This window comes from Giraffa tippelskirchi, chromosome 1 (genome assembly GCF_054371585.1).
Source record: "Giraffa tippelskirchi isolate mGirTip1 chromosome 1, T2T-mGirTip1v1.2.pri, whole genome shotgun sequence".
In the NCBI taxonomy this organism is placed as follows: Eukaryota; Metazoa; Chordata; class Mammalia; order Artiodactyla; family Giraffidae; genus Giraffa; species Giraffa tippelskirchi.
In genome coordinates, this window is record NC_137275.1 from 145,179,299 (window position 1) to 145,206,880 (window position 27,582).

A 27,582-nucleotide genomic window follows, 5' to 3' on the forward strand; every position below is an offset into this window, starting at 1 on the left:
CTGAAACAGGGCATTTTAGGTCTTTTTTATTTCACTATATCACATTGCTAACTCAAAACAGGAACCTTAGAATTCTTCCCCAAAGTATGTACTCTAAGAATCGGATTGAAAATTATTCAATTTCCAGATAAATACAGATGGGAAAGTGATCTTGCCCAAGGTGAAACACTATTCTTTAAGAGAAGTCACTTAACTTACTAGGCTTCAGTTTACTCAATCTATGAAATTTGGGAAATTATATGAAGGAATCATGTATAGCTAAAAAGCTAGGATTTTTATGATTAACTTTTCTGTCAATGGAGGAAGTAGTGGCGTGTAAGGAGGGAGGATCTGCAGTTTCACTGCCTAAGTCGCAGCTGTATGACCTTAATAAGGTCATGGCAGTTTTCTCATCTGTTAACAGAGATAAAAGTAATCTGCCTCACAAATTATGAAGGTTAGATAAGAAAATGCACATTAAGTATTTAAGAATACCTAGGATTTAGTAGGTAGCTCATATTTAGCTAGGCTTCACATCCAGTAATTTGGCAGTGGGGAGGAAGAATGGCTCAGCAGGTAGTACTGACAGCTGACACATTAGTATGTGCCAGGACACTATTCTAAATGCTTTCCATATTGTTTTAATCCAATGAAGTAGTGCTATTCTTACCCACATTTAACAAATGAGAGAACAAACAGTAAAATTAAGTATTTTGATCAGTTCATGGAGATAGTAAGTGAAGGCACTAGAATACTTAGTGCTAGAATACTAACTCAGCTCAGGTGATCTAGCTCCAGAGACCATTCTCTTAACCACACTGCTGCAGTTGCTAAGTAACGTCCTTAAGGTGATGGGGGAGCCAAGATCACACAATCAAATTTACCAGTTAAGCAATACCTGTGGGCAGTCAGAATCTACAGCTTTAATATTAACCACCTTCAAATTATTTCAAATAAGACCATATTTTAAACTAACAGCAAATGTTTATTCATGATTGAAGCCAGGAAGAATTTATAAATGCGTTTTAATACCTTGCTGATAAAATAAGATTCCATCTTTGCAACCTTGTAAGGAATACAGAAGATACTGTAAAAGCTTTGATGTGTACATTTACTATAACCAGGTAATCAGAACACACATACACCACCACCTACTTCAGTGTTAACCCCATACCAACTTTTCAGAAAGGCCATCTTTAAAGCTCTACTGGATAACTGAGTAAATAGCGTCCAAAATACTGGGGAGAAGGGAAGAAAGAGATGAAAACGGTAAGCAGCACACATTTCAAAGCCCACTTATAAGCACACGACATTATGAATATTAAAAGGAAAAAAAAAAGGAGAGGAAAGGCAATTGAGCATTTTCAGAGAGCGCATTTTGGCAATATTCAACGCATAAGGAGGCTGTGCTTGGGACCATCCACTCTCTCCAGCTTCTCAAAGTGCTTCCTGGCATTGCGAATGTTGATCAGAGTAGCCGCAGAAGGGATCGACGGATCCGACATAACCACCATCACGTACGTGTTTGATGTGAAGATGTCGATGAAAGCAGCGAAGTTAGAATTCCTAACTTCCATGCTCTGGAACGAAGCGGCCAATTTACTGCAGCTCAGCTTGAACTGCTTAATAATGTTGCTGATCTTCTCGAATCGGTGGACATCACGCTGCTCTTTGCACTGGTAATGAGAGATGACCAAGAACGTGGCTCTCTCGAACAGCAGAACTTCATCGGCCTCAATAATCTGGGCAAAATTCCTGAGATTCATCTCCAGCTGCTGGACATTGGGAATCAGTTGATAGACAATACTGGACCAGGCTTTGTAGAGCGTTTCATCCCAGATGGATGTTCGAAAACAAGCACACTCCAGCGGGCGAGATAAACGCCTCAGGTCTTCCTCTCGCTCTTTAAAAATCAGGTCACGCTGATCTTCCTGAACCAGATCCATCTTGTGCACCAGGCAGAAGATTTTGGCATCAGGAGAGTTCTGGAGGATGGCCTCCAGACACGACTGGTAATAATGCATGTCCTTTTCCAGTTCGCGGCTCTCCACGTCGAACACATAAATCAGAACCTCGACATTACGGAAGATGTTGTCTCGCTGGCTGGTGAAGTAATTTTCCATGAAGGTGTCCTGACCGCCACAGTCCCACAGATTCAGCACTAGGTTGCCCAGGAATCGGACGTGGGAGTGCTCCACATCAATGGTGGCACCCAGGCGCCGGGTGTCGCGAGCGATGTAATTGGCAAAGATAATCGACCTCATGCTGGTCTTCCCCGACCCGCTCTTCCCCATTAACAGCACCTTTTTCTTCATGGCTGTATTTGGCATCACCCGCCGGAGCTGCCGCGGACTGGGCCTCTGGGCGCGGCCTAACTGCAGCGCAGACGGAGGGAGGGAGGAGCCGGGGATTTCGGGGGCTCAGCCGGCTGGGCCGCGCCTCTGTATAGCTGGGGAAGCCGAAGGGGCGAGCTCGGCGCTGGGAAGGGCCGCGTCGGGTGAGCTCTTTCTCTGGCGAGAGCGCCACGGGGCGGACCACTGCAGCAGCTCTGAAGAAACGACCGCCTTCCGGGGAGAGGAATTTCTGAGCCTCCGCAGTCACCCACTTCCGGCGGCGATCTCGCGAGAACCCGCCCTCTCGCTCATCGCTGCCGGAAGAGCTTTGAAAAACCGCTCTATTAATGAGACCCAGCACAGCCCACCCGAAGGAGAAATTGGAAGGGGAACACAGGAGTCGGGTGTTCTGTTCTTCTATTTAAACTGAGCTTACGGTCGCAAAATTGTACGTGTGTGGGCAGTTGGGAGAATTGCTGCCACCTCGTGGCCGAAAAAACACAGCACACCACTATGCGCGGTGTGCTTTTGGGTGGTTTTAACCTCCTCTGGAGTAGGAAATGGCAACCCACTCCTGTATTCTTGCCTGGAAAGTCCCATGGAAAGAGGAGCCTGGAGGGCTACACAGTCCATGGGGTTGCAAAAGAGTCGGACGCGACTAATCGACTAAACAAAAACAATGTGGTGAGAGCACCTGAAATCTACTCTCTTAGTAAATTTCCAGCATTCAATACAGTGCTGTTAGTCATCGTGTTGTAGGTTAGATCTCTAGACTTATTCTTCCTGCATAACTGCAATTTTGTATCCTTTGACCATTATCTTCCCATCACCCTCGTTTCCCCTACCTGGTAATAACTATTCTCCTCTCTGCTAATATGTGTTTGACTTTTTTAGATTCTAAAGATAAGTGAGATTGTTAGGGGAAGCACACTGATTGAAACCGCCCACCCTGGCCAGGCACCATAGTAACCATTCGCATGAGTTGTTTTATGACAAGAGATCCTGTTAAGGAATAGGGAAGTAATAAGCCGCCACCAACCAGAAGAGTTCGGGAAAGGTCAAAAGGAAGACACCGCGTGTCCGTCCACTTCCCAGAATCCCTCTTGCTAGCATCCATCTTGGCTGAGCGATGCCTGCGCCACCAGGAAAGACTCTGAATTAGAATGATTGGCCAAAGACAACCCGGAAACTAATCCTATCACTATAAAACCCGAGACTGTGAGCCACGCGGCAGAGCTGTTCTCCTGGGTTCCCTTACCCTACTGCTCTCCACCCGGGTGCCCTTTCCCAATAAAATCTCTTGCTTTGTCAGCACATGTGTCTCCTCGGACAGTTCATTTCTGAGTGTTAGACAAAAGCCCAGTTTTGGGCCCTGGAAGGGGTCCCCCCTCCTGCAACAAGATGATGCAGTTTTTTTCTTTTTATGTCTGGCTTGTTTCATTCAAGGCTGATGCCCTCCAGTTTCATCCCTGGTGTTGCAAATGACAGGATCTCCGTTTAAAAGGCTGAGTAGTATTCTGTTGAGTGAGTGAAGTCGCTCAGTCGTGTCCGACTCTTTGCGACCCCATGGACTGTAGCCTACCAGGCTCCTCTGTCCATGGGATTTTCCAGGCAAGAACACTGGAGTGGGTTGCCATTTCCTTCTCCAGGAGATCTTCCCCACCCAGGGATTGAACCTGGGTCTCCCACATTGTAGACAGACGCTTTACCGTCTGAGCCACCAGGGAAGTGTAAATCACCATTTCTTCTTTTTTTTCAACATAAATATTTTTCATTTGTTTTTATGTTTAAAACAACATATCTTCTTTTTCTGAGCCAACAAGAGTATTTTCTAACACCATATTCTACAAGTGGATGTTGACATACATTTTAGTTAAAATATATCAACAAAAGAATTCCTGCTGGAAGTTGAACATTTTGGGGTTTTAGTATTCAGTTTATTTAAATTCTTCTAGTACTTACATTGGATTATGGTGATTCCCCCCGCCCCCTTTCCACAGTGTTATTGAGATATGACATTGTATTGATATTCATTTTAGCTGTACAACCTAATAATTTGATATATGTATATCTTACCAACTGATTACCACAGTAAGTTTAGTTAACACCCATCCCCTCACATAGTTACAATTTTTTTTCTTGTGATAATAGCTTTTAAGATCCATTCCTTTTAGGAAATTTCAAATATACAATATAATATTGTTAACTATAGTCACCATGATTGACTCTAACTATTTAGTTAACAATGCGTTACATGCCCAGACTTATTTATGTATGACTAGGAGTTTGTACCTTTAGGCCACTTTCACCAATTTTTCCCACCTCCTAAAACCCCACCTCTGGCAACAACCAATATGTATCTATGAGTTTGGATTTTTAGATTCCACATATAGATGAGATCATGTGTCTGACTTATTCAACTTATTATAAAGCCTTTAAGGTCTATCCTTGTTATTGCAAAAGGCAGGATTTTCTTCATCTTTATGGCTAAATTTCCTCTCTCCTTGGTATATATCAATCATATTTTCTTTATCCATTCATCCATCAATGGACATTTGGGTTGATTCCACCTCTTTTTTCTTTTTTTTGACAAGTTCTGTGGCATGAGGAATCTTAGTTCTCTAATTAGGGATTGAACCTATGTCCCTGCGTTGGGAATGTGGAGTCTTAACCACTGGACTGCCAGAAAGTCCCTGATTTTCACTTCTTGACTATTGTAAATAATCTTGCAGTGGACAAGAGGGTGCAGATACCTTTTTGAGATAGTGATTTTCTTTCCTTTTACTATATACCTAGAAGCAGAATTTCTGAATCATACGACAATTCTATTTTCAATTTTTTGAAGAACCTTGATACTGTTTTCCATGGTAGCTGCACTGATTTACATTTCCATCAACAGTACAAGGGTTCCTTTTCTCTGCATCCTCACCAACATTTGATAGTTGTGGTTTTTCTAATGATAGCCATTGTAAGGTGATATCTCACTGTAGTTCTACTATGTATTTCTCTGATGATTGACGATGTTGAGCATCTTTTCATATGCCTGTTGGCCATCCATATGTCTTCTTTGGTAACATGTCTATTTAGGTCTTCTGCCCCATTTTAAAAATTAGGTTGTTTGTTCTTTTGATGTTAAGTTGTATGAGCTCAACATATTTTTGCTCAGTCCCTTCAGTCGTGTCCGACTCTCTGCGACCCCATGGACCATGGCCTGCCAGGCTCCTCAGTCCATGGGATTCTCCAGGCAAGAGTACTGGAGTGGGTTGCCATTGCCTTCTCCGATGAGCTCAACATAAGGGATTAGTATTTTGGGTATTAACCCCTTATCAATCATATCATTTGCAAATAGTTGTCTTTTTGTTTTATTGATGGTTTCCTTTGCTCAGCTGGTAAAGAATCTGCCTGCAATGCCAGAGATCTGGGTTTCATCCCTGGGTTGGGAAGATTTCCTGGAGAAGGGAAAGGCTACCCACTCCAGTATTCTGACCTGGAGAATTCCATGGACTGTATAGGCCATGGGTCCCAAAGAGTCAGACAAGCGACTAAGCGATTTTCACTTTCACTTTGCTGTACAAAAGGTCTTGAGTTTTTTTGTTTAGTTTTGCTTTTATTTCCTTTGCTTTTAGGAATTAGATCCAAAAAAATATTCCTACAATTTATATCAAAGGGTGTTTGTTTTACCTTTATTTTCTTCTAGGAGTTTTATGGTTTCCAGTCAGTCTTACATTTAGGTCTTTAATTCAGTCTGAGTTTATTTTTGTGTATGGTGTTAGTTTCATATGTAATGTTAATTTCATTCTTTTACAAATAGCTGTTCAGATTCCCTAGCACCCACTTATTGAGGAGGCTGATTTTTCTCCTTTTTTTATTCTTGCCTCCTTTGTCTTAAGTGCTTGGATTTATTTTTGGAGGCTCTTTTCTGTTTCGTTGATCTATGTGTCTGTTTTTGGAAGCACAACTGCTTTTTATGCATAAATTTTGAATCCTGCAACTTTGCTGAATTCGCTTAATAGTCCTAAGATGTGTGTGTGTGTTTAGGGTTTTCCATGTATAAGAACATGTCACTGTACAGTGAGGATTTTACTTCCTCCTTTCTGATTTGGATGCCTTTTATCCTTTTTTGTTGTTGTTGTCTGATTGATATTTACAGTGTCGGGAGCCGCGATAGGCATTACTGACAAGATGGAGGCACGGCCCCAACCCCCTCTCCTCATCCCGCAGGCACAGTCCCGGGATGAAGGAGTTAGGTCTTGTGATTCTGACCTGCCCTTTCCTTCCTTCAGTTGAGTTGGCTGGAAAGAATGTTATAATCCATAAAGTTAACTACTGACATTTGTTCGAGGATCTTTACAAAGAATGCTCCAGGATGAGCACATAGGCTGCAGCTTGAGACCATGGGAAACATTGTTATCTGAAACCTGCTTGTAAGGGAAATGTTTATGGCAAAACAAGTTCACTGAGTTTAGGGGTTAGGAATAATTAAGAATAATTAGAAGCTAAAAGTTTAAGGTATGTTGTAGTATTTTACTATAGCTTATAGAGACTAGGAATTTTAGAGATGTTGCTGCTGCTGCTAAGTCGCTTCAGTTGTGTCCGACTCTGTGCGACCCCATAGACGGCAGCCCACCAGGCTCCGCCGTCCCTGGGATTCTCCAGGCAAGAATACTGGAGTGGGTTGCCATTTCCTTCTCCAGTGCATGAAAGGGAAAAGTGAAAGTGAAGTCGCTCAGTCGTGTCTGACTCTTAGCGACCCCATGGACTGCAGCCTACCAGGCTTCTCCGTCCATGGGATTTTCCAGGCAAGAGTACTGGAGTGGGGTGCCATTGCCTTCTCCGGGAATTTTAGAGATACTAATGGCTAAAAGCCTTTTTAGGAGATGATGAGCTTAAGTTACTAGGGGATAGCAGGATTTAGAAAGATAAAAAATAAACTGAGGAATGTGGTATACAGTCCAGAGACAAACTTGAGTTACAATGTTATCACAAGGACACTTAAGAGGGAACTCTGAAGGACAACAGTGATTTATGGAGACAGTAAATATGGATGAGGGGAAACTGAAGATGTCATACCTCTGACCTAATGCTTTTGTAAAAGTATAAAAGAAAACCTGATGCTAAAAATAAAGATGCAGCCCAGTGCTTTGAGCGAGAGACTGCATCATTTCCTCTGCTGACGCCGTCCACTCTGAGGGAACCCCTGGACCAGCTGGAGCAGGACTCCGGCATTACAGTATTTCTAGTACTGTGTTAAATAGAAGTGGCAAGAATTCTCATTCTTGCCTTGTATCGAATCTTAGAAAGAAAGTTTTCTGTTTTCTCACCATTGTTTATAATGTTGGCTGTGACTTTTCATAAATGGCCTTTATTATGTTGAGGAAATTTCCTTTTGCATCTACTTTGTTGAGAATTTTTATTATGAAGGAAGTTGAACATTGTCAAATGCTTCTTCTGCACCTGTTGAGATGAACATGTGATTTTGATGTTTCATTTTAATGTGGTGTATCACACTGATTAATTTGCATATGTTAAAAGAGCCTTGCATCTCAGCGGGGCAACTAAGCTATCTGTCTTACTGCTAAGCATGATGTTAGTTGTAGCTTTTTTGCAGATGTTCTTTATCAGGTTGAGGAATCGCCCTTCTTTTAAAAAGAAATTAATTCACTTATTTTTGGCTGTTCTGGGTCTTCACTGCTGTGCGTGGGCTTTTCTCTAGTTGTGGTTGAGTGGGGGCTATTTTCTAGTTGCAAGGTGTGGGTTTCTCATTTTGTGGGCTTCTCTTGTTGTGGAGCACGGGCTCTAGGCATATCATCTGAAGTAGTTGTGGTGCGAGGGCTCAGAAGTTGTGGCTCGTGGGCTTGAGAGCATGGGTTCAGTAGTGGTACATGGGCTTAATTGCGTGTTGGCATGTAGAATCTTCCTGCACCAGGGATTGAACCCATGTCCCTTGCATTGGCAGGTGGATTCTTAACCACTGGACCACCAGGGAACTCCTCCAAAGAAACTCCCTTCTTTTCCTAATTTCCTGAGGATTTTGTAAAAAAAACAGAATCAAGAATGGGTCCCTTGGATTTTGTTAACGCCTTTTCTGAATCACTGAGAGATCAAGTATTTTTGTCTTTTATTCTGTTGATGTGGTATATTACATTAATCGATTTTTCCAGTATTAAAACAGCCTTGTATTTCTGGGATAAACTCCTCTTGGTCATGGAATATAATCCTTCTTATATATTGCTGGTTCAGTTTGCTGATATTTTAAAAGGATTTTTACATTTAGATTTACAAGAGATAGTGGTCTGTAGTTCTTGTGTGACACTTTTGCCAGGCTTTGGAATCAGAGTAATACTGGCCTTACAGAATTAATTGCAAAGTGTTTCTTTATTTTCTTTTTTTAATTTTAAAGTAATTTATTTTAATTGGAGGCTGATTATAATATTGTGGTGGGTTTTGCTATACATCGACATGAATCAGCCACTGGTGTACATGTGTCCCCCATCCTGAACCCCCACCCCCGTCCCTCCCCACCGCATCCCTCTGGGTTGTCCCAGAGCACTGTCTTTAAGTACCCTGCTTCATGCATCAAACTTGCACTGTTCATCTGTTTTACATATTGTAATATACATGTTTAAATTCTATTCTCTCATATCGTCCCACCCTCACTTTCTCCCACATAGTCCAAAAGTCTGTTCTTTATTTTTGTGTCTCTTTTGGTGCCCTGCATATAGGGTCATCTGGAGAAGGCAATGGCACCCCACTCCAGTACTCTTGCCTGGAAAATCCCATGGACGGAGGAGCCTGGTAGGCTTCAGTCCATAGGGTCGCTAAGAGTCGGACATGACTGAGCGACTTCACTTTCACTTTTCACTTTCATGCATTGGGGAAGGAAATGGCAACCCACTCCAGTGTTCTTGCCTGGAGAATCCCAGGGACGGCGGAGCCTGGTGGGCTGCCGTCTATGGGGTCACACAGAGTCGGACACGACTGAAGCGACTTAGCATATAGGGTCATCATTACCATCTTTCTAAATTCCATATATATGTGTTAATATACTGTATTGGTGTTTCTCTTTCTAACTTAACTTCACTCTGTATAATAGGTTCCAGTTTCATTCACCTCATTAGAACTGACTCAAATGCATTCTTTTTTCTGTTGTGTATATGTACCACAACTTCCTTATGCATCTGTCTGCCAATGGGTATCTAGATTGCTTCCATGTCCTAGCTATTGTAAACAGTGCTGCAATGAACATTGGGGTACATATGTCTCTTTCAATTCTGCTGTCCTTGGTGTATACACCCAGCAGTGGGACTTCTGGGTAGTCCTTTCTGGCAGTCCTTTTTCCAGTTTTTTAAAGGAATCTCCACACTGTTTCTTTATTTTCTAAAAGATCATGTGTAGGATTTATATTATTTCTTTCTCACATATTTGATAGGTTTCACTCGGTGGTAACTTATTTATCCTTCTTGATACTTAACACAGTCTATAATGATACTCTTGGGTAATATTTTGGTCACCTGCTTCTCTTATGTTAAATTCCGTGAGGGCTCTGTCCCTTATCTCTGTCATTCAGTGGAGTGTCTGGTTCGTCATAAGAGATCAATAAGTGTTTGTGGAATGAATGAATGGTAGATACCCAATTTACATGTCATAATGGGCTAGTCTTCTACTGGTGTCAATGAAGTTAAGCAATTCCAAATGGTTAGAGATGCTAAAAAAAGACAGTCTTGTAAAGTACTTTGTACTCAGAGGAGTAACTATAGATTTTTAACAGTGTTCCACAAAGAGTAGACTTTCAGATGGTATATACAGCAGTACATTTGAATGGGTTATAAGGCCGGAAAAAAATTGTATAGCTTCATTGAATGTCAATTTTACAAAAAGATTTTGGGTAAATATTAAAGATGGCCATATTGTTACTGAAAGAGTGTGTGTGGGTCTGACTGCTTGCCGCCTCGAAGCCAGTAAACAGGCCAGGTTGGTGGAAGGGAAAATTTACTTTAATTCAGTTGCTGGCAACTGTGGGGAAAGGGTGGCGGACATCTGTCCAAAGGCTGACTCGGGCCCCCCCACCCCCCTATCCCTCCAGCAACCAGTGGGGCAAGAGATTTTACAGACAGAAGGAGAGAACTACATGCAGAAACAGTACATGGCTCTGACAGTCATCTTCAAATTGGTCATCTGGGTAGTTTTAGGTATAGTTAATCTTTAGTTCCAAGGTCTCTTTGTTCCCATTTCCTTGAGGCCAATTCTTGGAACTGTGGCAGCTCATGTCCTGGGTACAGTCTGGTCATTATGTAGTTAACGTCTCCACCTGGTGTTTTAGTATCTGTTAAGACAGCTCACAGGATATGGCTCAGAATATTATCTATAGTGTTTGAGAAAGAATCAAAGGTCCTCAACTATGCTTAATGACTACATTATTATTATTTAGTCTCTTTTGACTGTTTTCCTTTGTTTCTGCACTTCTCACTTCTCTGATTAAACTTATTCTTTGACTAAAGTTTTCCACAGACAAAAGGCAGGCAGAGGACCATAGATTCCTCTCTGCTTCAATATTAAGAAGTAAATACAAAATTTTAAGATAAAATACCATTTGCAGTGGTCCTTAAGGTCTCCAGGTTACCCATTCATTTTTTTTCCTGGGTGGAAAAGTTTGAAAAGAAGGATTCAAGGGCTTGAATCTCAGCTCTAGTACTCACTAGCTGTGTTATCTTGGGCGACTTTACCGCCTAGCTTCGGTTTCCTTATTTGTAATATGGGTATGATAGATTTACGTCAGTTTTAAAGATAGACAAGAGAACTTAAGGGAAAGAACACAAAGGTGATGATGCATAGCAAGTGACTATAAATTCTTCATAGGAAGGGACATTTGGGAACACGGTTAGAGAGGTGTTTATACAAGTTAGGGCTGCGTTGGCTGGAACTGATGAAACATGAGCAGTAAGTGTCACGAGGAGGGGGAGGAAAGGTGGTCTTGTCCAGCACCAGCTCTACAGAAGTACTGGTGCTGAGGCCATTTTTATCCTTACCATCTTCATCTTTCAAGATCTCCACCCTCTGTTGAGAGCAGGGATGGGGGAAGTTGGGAGGACCATGGGTTGTTGACAAAGTTGCTACCTGTAAGGGTGGTCTGAATGGGGGATGGGGGCATGAGTGTGCCATTCTTCTTCTGGAAGATTCATAGATAATCTTTAAGCACCAAGGGAAGGCTGGTGTTCATCATTGTAGTTCCTCTGTAAGGTCCACGTGATGTTCTCTGTTAATGACAAGGGATGGCATGCAGGCTTTTCCTTGGCTTCCAATAGCTCCCACACTTCCATCTTGTCCCCTCAGGTTTCCACCCTCCCCTTTCAGGCCTTGACCTCCTACTGAGAAGGCAAGGAGCAGCTTCAATTCCCTGTTTTTAAGAATGATGGGTAAGCTTTGCTCCTTTCTGAATCTCCCGCTTTGACTTTTTAGAGCTGGGGTCAGCAAACTTTCTCTGTAAAAAGTCTTACAGTAAATATTTTAGCTTTCATGGGCCAAGAGGCAAATCAGGAATATTTCAACAAATTTTTGGACAAAATTCAAAACTTAATTTGTAGACACTGAAACTCAATTTTATAGTTTAGTGGGTCATGTTAGTTTCATGGGTCATGTAACATTCTTTCAATTTTTATCAACCATTAAAAAATGGAGGGACTTCCCTGGTGATCCAGTGGCTAAGACTCTGCGCTCCCAATGCAGGGGACCCGGCTTCAACCCCGGGTCAGGGAATTAGATCCCACATGCCACAAGTTAAGAGTTCATATGCTGCAACTAAGACCCAACACAGCAAAATGAGTAAGACAATATGTAACTATTTACAAAATATGCATATAAAAAAACATTCTTTGTTTGCTGGCCATACAAAGATATGTGGCTGGCTGAATTTGGCCTGTTGGCAATAGTTTGCTGACCTCTATTCTGGAGCTTTACATGGAAGAAAAAATTCCAAAAAACCTGAAGTCTTCTGTAGTCTAAAATGCTTCTGACTTACTAATGCAATCTTTCACAAAAACTAATGAGGGTGACTTCCATGATGGTCCAGTGGCTAAGACTCTGCACTCCCAATGCAGGGGGCCCAGGTTCGACCCCTGGTCAGCGTATTAGATCCCATATGCTGCAACTAAGTGTCCGTAGGCCGCAATTAAAATATTGCACATGCTGCAATTGAAGATCCCACATGCTGAAATGAAGATGGAAGATCCCATGTGCTGCAACTAACAGCCAGTGAAACCAAATAAGTAAATAAATACATAACTATTATAAAAAATGTAAAAAATATTCTTGGTTTGCTGGTCATACAAAGACAGGTGGCGGGCTGAATTTGGCCTGTTGGAAATAGTTTGCTGACCTCTATTCTGGAGGTTTGGGGCTTCCCAGGTAGCGCTAGTGGTAAAGAACCCGCCTGCCAATGCAAGAGACATATGAGACATGGGTTCGATCCCTGGGTTGGGAAAATCCCCTGGAGGAGGGCATAGCAACCCACTCCAGTATTCTTGCCTAGAGAATCCCATGGACAGAGGAGCCCGGCGGACTGCAGTGTACAGGGTTGCAAAGCGTTGGACATGACTGAAGCAACTTAGCACACACATTCTAGAGCCTTACATGAAAGAAAAAAATCCAAAAAAACTCTGAAGTCTTCTGCAGTCTAAAATGCCTCTGACTTACTGAAGCAGTCTTTCACAAAAACAATTGCACTCATCTCACATGCTAGTAAAGTAATGCTCAAAATTCTCCAAGCCAGGCTTCAGCAATACGTGAACCGTGAACTTCCAGATGTTCAAGCTGGTTTTAGAAAAGGCAGAGGAACCAGAGATCAAATTGCCAATATCCGCTGGATCATTGAAAAAGCAAGAGAGTTCCAGAAAAACATCTATTTCTGCTTTATTGACTATGCCAAAGCCTTTGACTGTGTGGGTCACAATAAACTGTGGAAAATTCTGAAAGAGATGGGAATACTAGACCATCTGACCTGTCTCTTGAGAAACCTGTATGCAGGTCAGGAAGCAACAGTTAGAATTGGACATGGAACAACAGACTGGTTCCAAATAGGAAAAGGAGTACGTCAAGGCTATCTATTGTCACCCTGCTTATTTAACTTATATGCAGAGTACATCATGAGAAACGCTGGGCTGGAAGAAACAGAAGCTGGAATCAAGATTGCCGGGAGAAATATCAATAACCTCAGATATGCGGATGACACCACCCTTATGGCAGAAAGTGAAGAAGAACTAAAGAGCCTCGTGATGAAAGTGAAAGAGTGAAAAAGTTGGCTTAAAGCTCAACATTCAGAAAACTAAGATCATGGCATCTGGTCCCATCACTTCATGGGAAATAGATGGGGAAACAGTGGAAACAGTGTCAGACTTTATTTTTTGGGGCTCCAAAATCACTGCAGATGGTGATTGCAGCCATGAAATTAAAAGATGCTTACTCCTTGGAAGGAAGGTTATGGCCAACCTAGATAGCATATTTAAAAGCAGAGACATTACTTTGCCAATAAAAGTCTGTCTAGTCAAGGCTATGGTTTTTCCAGTGGTCATGTATGGATGTGAGAGTTGGACGGTGAAGAAAGCTGAGCGCTGAAGAATTGATACTTTTGAACTATGGTGTTGGAGAAGACTCTTGAGAGTCCCTTGGACTGCAAGGAGATCCAATCAATCCATCCTAAAAGAGATCAATCCTGGGTGTTCATTGGAAGGACTGATGTTGAAGCTGAAACTCCAATACTTTGGCCACCTCATGTGAAGAGGTGACTCATTGGAAAAGACCCTAATGCTGGGTAGGATTGGGGGCAGGAAGAGAAGGGGACGACAGAGGATGAGATGGTTGGATGGCATCACCGACTCGATGGACATGGGTTTGGGTAGACTCCAGGAGTTGGTGATGGACAGAGAGGCCTGGCGTGCTGCAATTCATGGAGTCGCAAAGAGTCGGACATGACTGAGCGACTGAACTGAACTAATGGTGGTGGTGGTGGGACCTCCCTGGTGGTCCAATGGCTAAGACTGTGCTCCTAATGTAGGGGGCCTGAGTTCCATCCCTGGTCAGGGACTAGGTCCAACATGCCACAACTAAGAGTTCTCATGCCACAACGACATCAAAGATGCTGAGCGTTCCCAACCAAGACCCAGTGCAACCAAATAAACAAACAAACAAAAAAAACCCAAACAACTAATGCAAGAGTTAGGAAGTGTGGGGAAGAAAATCATGGGATTGTCAATACTTGAAGCTCTCATGTCTCCTAACTGGAAAAGCATGTTTCTTTCCATACCAGCTGCTACAGCAGTGCCTCTGCAGCTTTCTTCTGATCCAAATCACCAGGCTTCTTGTTGAAACGAGGGTCCCAGATTAGAAAGTTTGATGCCAGTGACTTCTGGGCAGGATCCGTAGTGGTTGTCAGGGTGAGGATAGCTGAAGAAACACTATACCAGGGGCTGACTGGTTATAGAGAGGGCAAAATAATCTCCCAAACTGTGCTTCTCAAAGTGTGGTCCCTGGCCTAGTAGCATCTGTGTGGCTCAGATCTTGTTAGGCCCACCCCAGACCTATTGCTGGGAGAAATATCAATAACTTCAGCTACTCAGATGACACCACCCTTATGGCAGAAAGCAAAGAAGAACTAAAGGGTCTCTTGATGAAAGTGAAAGAGGAGAGTGAAAAAGTTGGCTTAAAGCTCAACATTCAGAAAACTAAGATCATGGCATTTGGTCCGATCACTTCATGGCAAATAGATGGGGAAACAGTGACAGACTTAATTTTGGAGGGCTCCAAAATCACTGCAAATGGTGCCTGCAGCCATGAAATTAAAAGACGCTTGCTCCTGAATAAAAGTTATGACCAACCTAGACAGTATATTACAGAGAAGGCAATGGCAGCCCACTCCAGTACTCTTGCCTGGAGAATCCCGTGGACGGAGGAGCCTGGTAGACTGCAGTCCATGGGGTCGCTAAGAGTCAGAAACGACTCAGCAACTTCACTTTCACTTTTCACTTTCATGCACTGGAGAAGGAAATGGCAACCCACTCCAGTATTCTTGCCTGGATAATCCCAGGGACAGGGGAGCCTGGTGGGCTGCTGTCTCTGGGGTCGCACAGAGTCAGACATGACTGAAGTGACTTAGCAGCAGCAGCAGCAGACAGCATATTAAAAAGCAGAGACATTACTTTGCCAACAAAGATCCATCTAGTCAAAGGTATGGTTTTTCCAGTAGTCATGTATGGATGTGAGAGTTGGACTATAAAGAAAGCTGAGTGCCGAAGAATTGATGCTTTTGAACTGCAGTGTTGGAAAAGACTCTTGAGAGTCCCTTGGATTGCAAGGAGGTCCAACCAATCCTTCCTAAAGGAAATCAGTCCTGAATATTCATTGGAAGGACTGATGTTGAAGCTGAAACTCCAATACTTTGGGCACCTAATTCGAAGAACTGACTCATTTGAAAAGACCCTGATGCTGGGAAAGATTAAAGGTGGGAGGAAAAGGAGACGACAGAGGATGAGATGGTTAGATGGCATCACTGACTCAATGGCCGTGAGTTTGAGTAAACTTCAGGAGCTGGTGATGGACAGGGAGGCCTGGCGTGCTGCAGTCCATGGGGTTGCAAAGAGTCGGACACAACTGAGCGACCGAACTGAACTGAGACCTACTGAATCAGAAACTTGGGGGTGGGTTGGGCAATCTGGCTTTCATCAGGCCAGGTGATTTTGATGCGGGCTCAAACTTGATGACCACGGCCCAGCATCATTACTAGCACCTGGGGGAGTGACTGAGAACCCAGTGAGCAGTTAAGCCCCAGGTGCCCTGTAACCGCTTTGGTCTCAGAGAGCAAGGTCTGCGGGGGAGCTGCACGCAAGATTTCCACAAGAAAGATCCAGCCTTCTGGAAATCAGGGGGTGCCTTTCTATACCCAGGGGCACCATAGGTTCCTGAGATAAAAAAAGCCACCTAGTGTGATGACAGTGGGGTTTTCAGCCTTTTTTGTCCAAGTGAGCAGGTTGCTTGAGGACTTGCACACCCAGGAACTTTCCAAAGTCCTCATATCCTTCGCTTTTGATGCGATTTCAACAAGGCCCAGTGGGAGACCTTGGTCCTGGGCCCGCCAGATAAGCCGCGGGAAGCTTCCTGACCTCACAGGCGCAGGTGCTCGTGTCATCACTGTCACCCACAGGTGTATCTCATGACCCGGGTGATGTCACAGAGGCCCCGTGGGCCGGGATGCTCGGCTTGTGCGTGCGTGGGGCGGGCAGAGGCCGGGGCTGCGCGCGCAGGGGGAGGTCGCCCGGCCCGCGCGGTCCACGCTCGGGCGCTGCTCCCGTGCGAGGCCAGCTCAAGGAAGGAACCGCAAGACCTGACTTGGCAAAAAGGCCGCTTACGTTCGTTTTCTTTGGGGTCAGTATTCGGCATATTTGCCAAGGCCCTCGAAACTTGGCGCGCTCCCTGCTAGGCAGTCGGGGTCTCGGCGGCGGCGGCGGCGGCGGATGCTCGGCGTGGACTCCCAGGCCTCAGGATGGCCCCGACGAAGAGGAAATGCGTCTGCGAACTGTGCTCCTGCGGGTAAGGCTGCCGTGCGCCCGGGGCCCGCGAGCCTGGGTTTTCAGACTCCGAAAGTCGAGTGAGACCTGACCCTGGGCTCCGGTAGCACCATGGTGGATGCGTCCTCTTGTTGGTGTCATTTAAACTGTCGTGTCGCCAACTAGCAGTTACCGCGGCCGCGTTGAGTGAGTCCCAGCGATGGTGGCTGGTCCTTAGGGCGTCTCTGTGGTCCTTCCACGCAGAACTGCATGGAGGCTGAAAGTGGGCACAGATACGTGGAGTTGGTGCGCACCCCCCTGCAGCCCAGGGCATGTTGGGCGAGGTCAGAAAACCTCTGGCCAGGTCGGGCCAAGTCTTGTATCTTTTGGTGGTTTCCTTTTGGAAGAGTCTGTGATGGGGAAGAGGAATCCTTTCATGTAACTGGAGTTTCTCACTCAGAGACATTGTCGCTGCTTAGAAGTGTGAGATATTTCTAAAGCTCGTGTCCACAGTGGTGTAGAGTTGAACAAGAATAAGAAAAAGAAGCTGTTTTTTCACTGTCCTCTCCTGGCCATTGCCTTTAAGAACCATACTTGGGCGAAGCTCGTGGTTTTGGAGAGATTGTGGGTTTTAGTCAGAGTTGTTGATTTCTTTCCTATATCTCACAATGCCTAAGGTGACTTCTTTCACCTGCTTCCCAAGGACATCTTAGAAATTTCCGGGCTTGAGAACAGCAGAGGAGCAACAGAAAAGAGGGTTGGCTCTGGGGTCAGCCCTCCTGGATGGTTGCTAACTGTGGGGTCTTGGGCAGGTAACCCAACTTCTCCAGGATTCTCTAAGGTTTCAATGAGAAAGTGTGTGTGAGACGTCTGTTAATGGATTGTGCTGGAATGTGTTATCATGTTGGAAGCTGCAGTAGGTGTTTGCCAGCTATGTTACATGAATATTAAAAATGGTATCAGGAGGGGGGAGATTTAAAAGGGACTCGATAAACCGGGTTAGCAGCCTTACACATCTCAGGCGTCAGTGGGTGGTTCTCAACCCGACTGCTCACAAGAGTCACCTGGGGAGCTTAAAACAATACTGGTTGCCCAGGCTGTTAAATCACCAGCAGTCTTTTGGTGATTTTCCCATTTGCCAGGATTGGGAACCACTGAGCTAGATCAAGTAGAAGCAGGTGTCTTGTTTTTAAGCTTTGTTAGGCAGATCCAGGGAGAAGGCAATGGCAACCCACTCCAGTACTCTTGCCTGGAAACTCCCATGGATGGAGGAGCCTGGTCGGCTACAGTCCATGGGGTTGCTAAGAGTCGGACATGACTGAGCGACTTCCCTCTCACTTTTCCCTTTCATGCACTGGAGAAGGAAATGGCAACCCACTCCAGTATTCTTGCCTGGAGAATCCCAGGGACGGCAGAGCCTGGTGGGCTGCCGTCTGTGGGGTCGCACAGAGTTGGACACGACTGAGGTGACTTAGCAGCAGCAGGCAGATCCAGAGCAGTGTTGTAATCTGGGGCTAATTTTCCACACTAGTGAGGGAAAACCTCTACCACACCCTCTGCTGGGGCCCTTTACATACCCTCTCATCTCCTCTTAAGATACTGAGTTACTTAGATAGGACTGGGGCTTAATTTGTTTTCTTGTGGCTGTTGGGATTGAAATATCTGATAAAATCTCCATCTTTGCACAGTATCCATTCTAGTTAGGAAGGCAGGAATGTTCATTTAAGAGGTGCATAGGTTATGCAGAAAGAAGTCTCTGTCCTAATTCTGTAGTAGGGGATATTTCTTCTCTGTTTCTCTTCTGTCCCTGAAAATAGCTTATTTCCCATCAGATGCAGAGTCTATCCGTGAGTCTCTTCTTTCTTTCCTCCTCCTCCTGTACCTACCCTTCCACTCAGATTTCAGTCAGGGGTCTCTGGTTTGACTCTCACATCCATCAGCCTTTCTCTTCTTTTAGTCTCATTTCAGTTCTCAAAGTGCTTGTTGGTCCATCTCTTTATTTCATCAACCTCAGCTTTAAACAGTTGGCACGATCCCTCTCTCCCAGTATCTGCCCCCTTAATGTTGCCATAGATAGTCCACTTACACTGGTTTTATTTTTTTTTTTAAATTTAATTTTTACTGGTGTATAGTTGATTTACAGTATTGTTTCTGTTGTACAGCAGAGTTAATCAGTTATACGTATATCCCTCTTTTTAGATTCTTTTCCCATATAGGGCATTATAGAGTATTAAGTAGAGTTCCCTGTGATATACAGTAGATTCTTATTATCTATTTTGTGTGTAGTAGTGTGTATATGTCAACCCCAATCTCCTCTTTCCTCCCTTGGGAGCCATAAATTTGTTTTCTATGTTTGTGACGCTATTCCCATTTTGTAAATACATTCATTTGTACCACTTTTTGAAGATTCCACATATAAGCAATATCATATTTGTCTTTGCTTGGCTGACTTCACTCAGTGTGACAATCTCTAGGTCCATTCATGTTGCTGCAAATGTCCTTTATGTTATGGCTGAGAAATGTTCTGTTGTATATGTGTACCACATCTTCCTTACCCATTTCTCTGTTGATGGACGTTTAGGTTGCCTCCATGTCCTGGCTATTGTAAGTAGTGCTGCAGTGAACACTGAGGTACACATATCTTTCTGAATTATGGTTTTCTTCAGATATATGCCCAGGAGTGGGGTTGCTGGATTATATGGTAGCTCTATTTTTAGTTTTTTAAGGCACCTCCATACTGTTCTCCATAGGGACCACACCAATGTACATTCCCACCAACAGTGTAGGAGGTTTCCCTTTTCTCCACACCCTCTCCAGCATTTATTGTTTTTAGATTTTTTTGATGATGGCCATTCCAACTGGTGTGAGATGATGCCTCATTGTAGTTTTGATTCGTGTTTCCCTAATAATTAGTGATGTTGAGCATCTTTTCATGTGCTTTTTGGCCACCTGTGTGTCTTCTTTAGAGAAATGTCTATTTAGATCTTCCTATTTTTTGATGGGGTGTTTGTTTTTTTTTGATATTGAACTGCATAAGCTATTTGTAATTTTGGCGATCAGTCTCTTGTTGGTCACTTCATTTGCAATTATTTTCTCCCATTTTGTGGGTTGTCTTTTTTTGTTTATGGTTTCTTTTGCTGTGCAAAAAGTTTTTGAGTTTAATTAAGTTCCACTTATTTATTTATTAGTTTTAATTTTCGTTACTCTAAGAGGTGGATCAAAAAAGATCTTGCTGTGATTTATGTCAGTGTTCTGCCTATGTTTTCTTCTAGGAGTCTTATGGTTTCCAGTCTTGCATTTAGGTCTTTAATCCATTTTCATTTGTGTGTGTGTGTGTATAGTGTTAGAGTGTTCTGATTTCATTCTTCTACATGTAACTGTCTAGTTTTCCTAGCATCACTTACTGAAGAAACTCTCTTTTCTCCATTGTATGTTCTTGTCTCCATCATAGATTAGGGGGCCATAGGTGCGTGGGTTTATCGCTGGACTTTCTATCCGATTCCATTGATCTACAGTTCTGTTTTTTGAGCTGGTAACATACTGTTTTGAGGCACCTTTATAGTATAGGCTGAAGTCAGGGAGCCTGATTCCTCCAGCTCCATTTTTCTAAGTTTGCTTTGGCTGTTTGGGGTCTTTTGTATTTTCATACATATTGTAAAAGTTTTTGTTCGAATTCTGCAGAAAATGCTGTCGTTAATTTGATAGGGATTGCACTGCATCTGTGTATTACTTTGGGTGGTATTGTCATTTTGACAACATTGATTCTTTTAGTCGAAGAGCACGGTATCTCTGTCTGTGTCATCTTTGATTTCTTTCATTTTATAGTTTTCTGAGTACAGGTCTTTTGCATCCTTAAGTAGGTTTATCCCTATTTTATTCTTTCTGGTGTCATGGTAAATGGGATTGTTTCCTTAATTCCTCTTTCTGATCTTTTGTTGTTAGTGCATAGGGATGCAAGAGATTTCTGTGTATTAATTTTGTTTTCTGCAACATTACCAAATTCATTGATGAGCTCTAGCAATTTTCTGGTAACATCTTTAGTATTTTCTATGTCTAATGTCATGTCATCTGCAAATAGTGATGGTTTTACTTTTTCTCCAATTTGGATTCCTTTTCATTTGTCTGATTGCCATGACTAGAACTTTCAAAACTATGTTGAATAAAAGTGATAAGAGTGAACATCCTTGTCTTGTTATCCCGAGTTTAAAAATTTGAATCATCTCTTCCACCATCCCCAGCATCTAACCATCTCTAAAGTTTTGAGCCTTCCTCCTTTGCAGGCTATATTGGTCCCTTCCTTTTAAATCTCATTGTTCTCCCCTTGGGTCTCTAATGTTTATGTTTGGAAACGGGTCCTTATGTACCTTTCTAGTTCTATGGTCCTTATGTACCTTTCTAGTTCTATGATCCCCTTCCATGAAATGACTCCTTACGCTGGATTGGGCTTCCTGTCCTCCCCTCAGCAGACCCTGTGGCCTCCTGTCTCTGTTCCCTTACCTTTGCTGCCCCCTTTTTAAATGTCTGTGTCCTTTCTCTGCTCCACGACCTTTTAAGGCCCTGTGTCAGTTGCATGTCTTACTAACCCAACCCTGTAGCTCCCCATCAGAGAGGGACCCCATTTTATGTTAATGGTTCAAGTAACCTGTCTGCATGCTTTCTCCTCCCTTTGTATATTCTTGGAAAGCAGAGCCCATATTTTCTATTTGTGTGTGTGGTGTATAATACTAACACTATTCTCTGTTGAGCAGTCAAAACGTATCTTTTTGAATAAATAGATGGATTTTGTTCATCAAGGTGATATGCTGGAATGGATTAGGGACGCGAGCTTTGCTTTCTCCTAGGTTAGCTACTAGTCATGTGTGGCAAATTCATCTAAAGTATTTAAAGTTAAATGTCAATTCTTCAGTCATGTACTCAGTTGTGTGTGTAGTATCATTTGAAATACTCAATAGCTACATGTGTGCAGTTCTATTGCACAGTGCAATTAGGGAACATGTCCATCATTGCAGAGTTATGTTGGACATCACTGACCTAGAGTCTTATTATTTGGAAGGCTTCCTCCTCACCCCCAATTAAGTCTGCTCAGAAATGGGTAGGGAAAGAAAGCAAGGGATTTCATAGGTGTTCTCTAAGCTATAAAAGTCGAACATTTTTTACTTTGCCAGCCTGAAGTTATGGGAAAAAGTGATGAGAAATCTAGAGGAAAAGCATGCGTGAAGACAAACCCTATGGTCAGATGAGACAGCCTTTCAGTGGGAGAGGGTGGCCTTTATTCTGAGTGAGTCACCTCGTCTTCTGTGGCTTCAGTTCCCCCATGGTTTTAAAATCAGGAGGCTTGTGGAGGTCCGTGGGCCTGCCAGCCAGGGAGGGAAGACCCTATCTCCTTTTTCCTCTTCCGCTTTTCCTCCTAAGGCTTTGTTTGAGCAAACAGTTCTTTAATGTCCTTTCAACTTTGATTTTTGAACACTTTGTTCTTATTGGGGAGGCTCAGGATGTACATGGAGCCCTGGATGGGTAGGCTTCTTCCGTGGGAGCCGCTGCGGCAGGCTGGAGGAATGGTGCTCTTGGAGACAGTTCTTTCTTTTGGCCACAAGATGGCAGCCTTCTCCTGACCAACTCACTGCCAGATCAGCCTAAAAGGAGAACAATACCTTGTTCTGGGATTTTCTTTTTTTAAAAAAATAGATTTACCTTAAGTTTTCTAAAATGAGCAGTTAGAGTTTAGGACCCAGCAGAGCTCAGGAAGTGATATACCTTCCTGAGGGGTAGATCACAGATGACAAAGAGAAGGTGTTCAGTTCAGTTGCTCCTTCATGTCCAACTCTTTGCGACCTCATGGACTGCAGCACACCAGGCTTCCCTGTCCGTCACCAACTCATGGAGTCTGCTCAAACTCACGTCCATTGAGTCAGTGATGCCATGCAACCATCTCATCCTCTGTCATCCCCTTCTCCTCCCACCTTTAATCTTTCCCAGCATCAGGGTCTTTTCCAGTGAGTCAGCTCTTTGCATCAGGTGGCCAAAGTATTGGAGTTTCAGCTTCAGCATCAGTCCTTCCAATGAATATTCAGGACTGATTTCCTTTAGGATGGACTGATTGGATCTCTGTGTAGTCCAAGGGACTCTCAAGAGTCTTCTGCAACACCACAGTTCAAAAGCATCAATTCTTTGGTGTTCAGCTTTCTTTACAGTCCAACTCTCACATCTATACATAACTACTGGAAAAACCATAGCTTTGACTAGATAGACCTTTGTTGGCAAAGTAATGTCTCTGCTTTTTAATATGCTGCCTAAGCTGGTCATAACTTTCCTTCCAAGGAGCAAGTGTCTTTTAATTTCATGGCTTCAGTCACCATCTGCAGTGATATTGGAGCCCAGAAAAATAAAGTCAGCCACTGTTTCCACTGTTTCCCCATCTATCTGCCATGAAGTGGTGGGACCGGATGCCATGATCTTAGTCTTCTGAATGTTGAGTTTTAAGCCAACTTTTTAAATTATTATTATTTTTAATTTATTTATTTTAGTTGGAGGCTAATTACTTTACAGTATTGTAGTGGTTTTTGCCATACACTGACATGAATCAGCCATGGGTGTACATGTGTCCCCCATCCTGAAACCCCTCCCACCTCCCTCCCCATCCCATCCCTCAGGGTCATCCCAGTGCACCAGCCCCGAGCACCCTGTACCATGCATCAAACCTGGACTGGCAATTTGTTTCACATATGATAATATACATGTTTCAATGCCATTCTCCCAAATCATCCCACCCTTGCCCTTTCCCGAAAAGTCCAAAAGACTGTTCTATACATCTATGTCTCTTTTGCTGTCTCGCATATAGGATTATCGTTACCATCTTTCTAAATTCCATATATATGCATTAATATACTGTATTTGTGTTTTTCTTCCTGGCTTACTTCAGTCTGTATAATAGGCTCCAGTTTCATCCACCTCATTAGAACTGATTCAAATGTATTCTTTTTAATGGCTGAGTAATATTCCATTGTGTATATGTACCACAGCTTCCTTATCCATTCGTCTGCTGATGGACATCTAGGTTGCTTCCATGTACTGGCTATTATAAACAGTGCTGCGATGAACATTGAGGTACACGTGTCTCTTTCAGTTCTGGTTTCCTTGGTGTGTATGCCCAGCAGTGGGATTGCTGGGTCATATGGCAGTTCTATTTCCAGTTTTTTAAGGAATCTCCACACTGTTCTCCATAGTGGCTGTACTAGTTTGCATTCCCACCAACAGTGTAAGAGGCTTCCCTTTTCTCCACACCCTGTCCAGCATTTATTGTTTTGTAGACTTTTGGATAGCAGCCATTCTGACCGGCATGAAATGGTACCTCATTGAGGTTTTGATTTGCATTTCTCTGATAATGAGTGATGTTGAGCATCTTTTCATGTGTTTGTTAGCCATCTGTATGTCTTCTTTGGAGAAATGTCAGTTTAGTTCTTTGGCCCATTTTTTGATTGGGTCATTTATTTTTCTGGAATTGAGCTGCAGGAGCTGCTTGTATATTTTTGAGATTAATTCTTTGTCAGTTGCTTCATTTGCTATTATTTTCTCCCATTCTGAAGGCTGTCTTCTCACCTTGCTTATAGTTTCCTTTGTTGTGCAAAAGCTTGTAAGTTTAATTAGGTCCCATTTTTTTATTTTTTGCTTTTGTTTCCATTACTCTGGGAGGTGGGTCATAGAGGATCCTGCTGTGATTTATGTCAGAGAGTGTTTTTCCTATGTTTTCCTCTAGGAGTTTTATAGTTTCTGGTCTTACGTTTAGATCTTTAATCCATTTTGAGTTATTAATAATTATTATTAATTAAATAATTAAGAGTTATTAATAATAATCCATTATTTTTGTGTATAGTGTTAGAAAGTGTTCTAGTTTCATTCTTTTACAAGTGGTTGACCAGTTTTCCCAGCACCACTTGTTGAAGAGATTGACTTTTCTCCATTGTATATTCTTGACTCCTTTGTCAAAGATAAGGTGTCCATAGGTGTGTGGATTTATCTCTGGGCTTTCTATTTTGTTCCATTGATCTATATTTCTGTCCTTGTGCCAGTACCATACTGTCTTGATGACTGTGGCTTTGTAGTAGAGCCTGAAGTCAGGCAGGTTGATTCCTCCAGTTCCATTCTTCTTTCTCAAGATTGCTTTGGCTATTCGAGGTTTTTTGTATTTCCATACAAATTGTGAAATTATTTGTTCTAATTCTGTGAAAAATACTGTTGGTAGCTTAATAGGGATTGCATTGAATCTGTAGATTGCTTTGGGTAGTATACTCATTTTCACTATATTGATTCTTCCTATCCGTGAACATGGTCTGTTTCTCCATATATTTGTGTCCTCTTTGATTTCTTTCATCAGTGTTTTATAGTTTTCTATATATAGGTCTTTTGTTTCTTTAGGTAGATTTATTCCTAAGTATTTTATTCTTTTCATTGCGATGGTGAATGGAATTGTTTCCTTAATTTCTGTTTTCTCATTGTTAGTGTATAGGAATGCAAGGGATTTCCGTGTGTTAATTTTATATCCTGCAACTTTACCATGTTCATTGATTAGCTCTAGTAATTTTCTGGTGGAGTCTTTAGGGTTTTCTACGTAGAGGATCATGTCATCTGCAAACAGTGAGAGTTTTACTACTTCTTTTCCAATCTGGATTCCTTTTATTTCTTTTTCTGCTCTGATTGCTATGGCCAAAACTTCCAAAACTATGTTGAATAGTAGTGGTGAGAGTGGGCACCCTTGTCGTGTTTCTGACTTTAGGGGAAATGCTTTCAATTTTTCACCATTGAGGATAATGTTTGCTGTGGCTTTGTCTTAAGCCAAGTTTTTCACTCTGCTCTTTCACTTTCTTTCAAGAGGCTCTTTAGTTCTTTGCTTTCTGCCATAGGGGTGGTGTCACCTGCATATCTGAGGTTATTGATATTTCTCCCGGCAGTCTTGATTCCAGCTTGTGCTTCATCCAGTCCAGCATTTCTCATGATGTACTCTGCATATAAGTTAAATAAATAGGGTAACAATATACAGCTTTGTTGTATTCCTTCCCCAATTTGGAACCAGTCTGTTGTTCCATGTCCAGTTCTAACTGTTGCTTCTTGACCTGCATACAGATTTCTCAGGAGGTAGATCAGGTGGTCTGGTATTCCCATCTCTTGAAGAACTTTCCATAGTTTGTTTTGATCCACACAGTCAAAGGCTGTGGCGTAGTCAATAAGGCAGAAGTAGATGTTCTTCTGAAACTCTCTTGCTTTTTCGATGATCCAGGAGGTGTTGCAAGTATCTAAATCTGGAGACTCTAACCCTTCATAAAACTTTTTAATGAGATTTGCTGGTTTTAAAAAACCAGACGCATTTTCCTGAGTTAAGCCCAAGGCTTTCTGTCCACAACAGTACCCCAAACTCTGGCAACCAAAAATCTGGCAATTGGTTTATTACCATAAAGTGTTACAATTTTTTTTTTAATACAGTCAATTCCAGATAACCAAACATATTCATGAGATGTAGAAATACAGCAAGGTAAGCATTTAAAAATTGTTTCTAACCATCTCATCACTTTTCTTGACACAACAGCTACATTGAAGTGTCTGAGTGTTCGAGCGTAGAGACCCTACTTTTGTACGTACTAAGATCGTCTGAATGTCCCTAGCACTTCCTGTTCCTGAAGAAAATGCCAAACTTTCACAGTTTTCAGTATTAGACTACCTTACGTTTCTGTAGTGTTTTGAAAATTTAAAAATCTTAAAACCATTTTCTCATACATTATTACCTTTGTCTATCAACGGGGGGTGTTGCTTAGTTTGGAAATTCGATTCCTTGATCTAGCCTTCATTTTCCCTGAGGTGTTTTCTGTGTCCAGAGCTGTTCTTGCCCCAGATGACTAAATTTGCAACTGGGCGTGGGGAGGAAGAGGATTCTGGGGCAAGGAGGGGGGGGAAGGCTGAGGATAAAATGAATTGTTAATCAGCTTTTTAAAGCTAGAAGGGATTTTAATGGTTCCCAGCTTTTATTTTACAGACAAGGAATTTGAAGCATTAATTTTAATATCCGAGAACATATTTTATTAAGATTAAGGGACAATTAGGTCAACAATTAAATTTTATTCATCTTTTACTGTGTATCAGACTGCTAGATGTTACAATTCAGTCTGCCATTTGTGTTCAAGTCACACTGGGTCATTTTTGACTGTAGATGATAATGGGGAGGCTCCTCTCCAGTTGAGAAATATTACCTGATGTTAAAAAAAAAAAAAAGTATAATTCTAAAAGGTTTTTAGTAAAGTAAAGTAAATAGCAAATCTCTCTTCTGAGATTAAGTTGTAGTAACACTATTTTTTCTGAAATTCTTGTTAAAAAAAAATTGTGGTTAATCAAGGGATTGATCCAGCTTACTTTTATATCTGATTATTTTATGACTTGCAGTGCACTGTTTTAAAGACTTCATGCAATCTTGCAGGAAATTCCAGGCCTGGGTAATGTATCATGAAATATTTATGTAGCATTGGTAGTATGCACAGCATTTCATAAAAAAGGTAGTCCCAAAGAGGACTTGCAAATTGCTGAAAAGGATGTGGATTTGGCCCTTGCACGGGGTTGGGGAGGAAGGTGATCTCAGGGGCAGCCATGTATCTGCAACTTAAATCAGTTATGTTAACCAGGGAGGAACTTGTTATTTTAATTTTGGAAAATATTTTCTTCACATCGATGGAAATTTCCTTAACCTTAGATTTTATTTT

At 42.5% G+C, this 27,582-nt stretch overlaps 2 protein-coding genes across 5 annotated transcripts in view; one reads left to right on the forward strand and one right to left on the reverse strand.

The window, feature by feature from the left end:
- Nucleotides 1-943: 943 nt before the first annotated feature.
- RRAGA (Ras related GTP binding A) lies at nucleotides 944-2,746 on the reverse strand. Its single transcript, XM_081499208.1, has one exon. It carries the CDS (start codon nucleotides 2,307-2,309, stop codon nucleotides 1,368-1,370), a length of 942 nt encoding a protein of 313 aa, XP_081355334.1. The 5' UTR covers nucleotides 2,310-2,746; the 3' UTR covers nucleotides 944-1,367.
- SAXO1 (stabilizer of axonemal microtubules 1) overlaps nucleotides 2,626-27,582 on the forward strand; it is a 124,464-nt gene continuing 99,507 nt past the window's right edge. For 2 of the 4 annotated variants that reach the window (XM_081499131.1, XM_081499125.1), the window contains exon 1: nucleotides 16,578-16,886. Coding sequence is in view for 1 of the 4 variants with exons in the window: in XM_081499125.1 (XP_081355251.1) it covers nucleotides 16,840-16,886 (47 nt within the window). In the remaining 3 variants the exon portion in view is untranslated. Of the gene's footprint in view, nucleotides 2,761-16,577; nucleotides 16,887-27,582 lie in introns of those variants that run through there. The other 2 variants (XM_081499151.1, XM_081499141.1) reach the window with 2 other exon arrangements.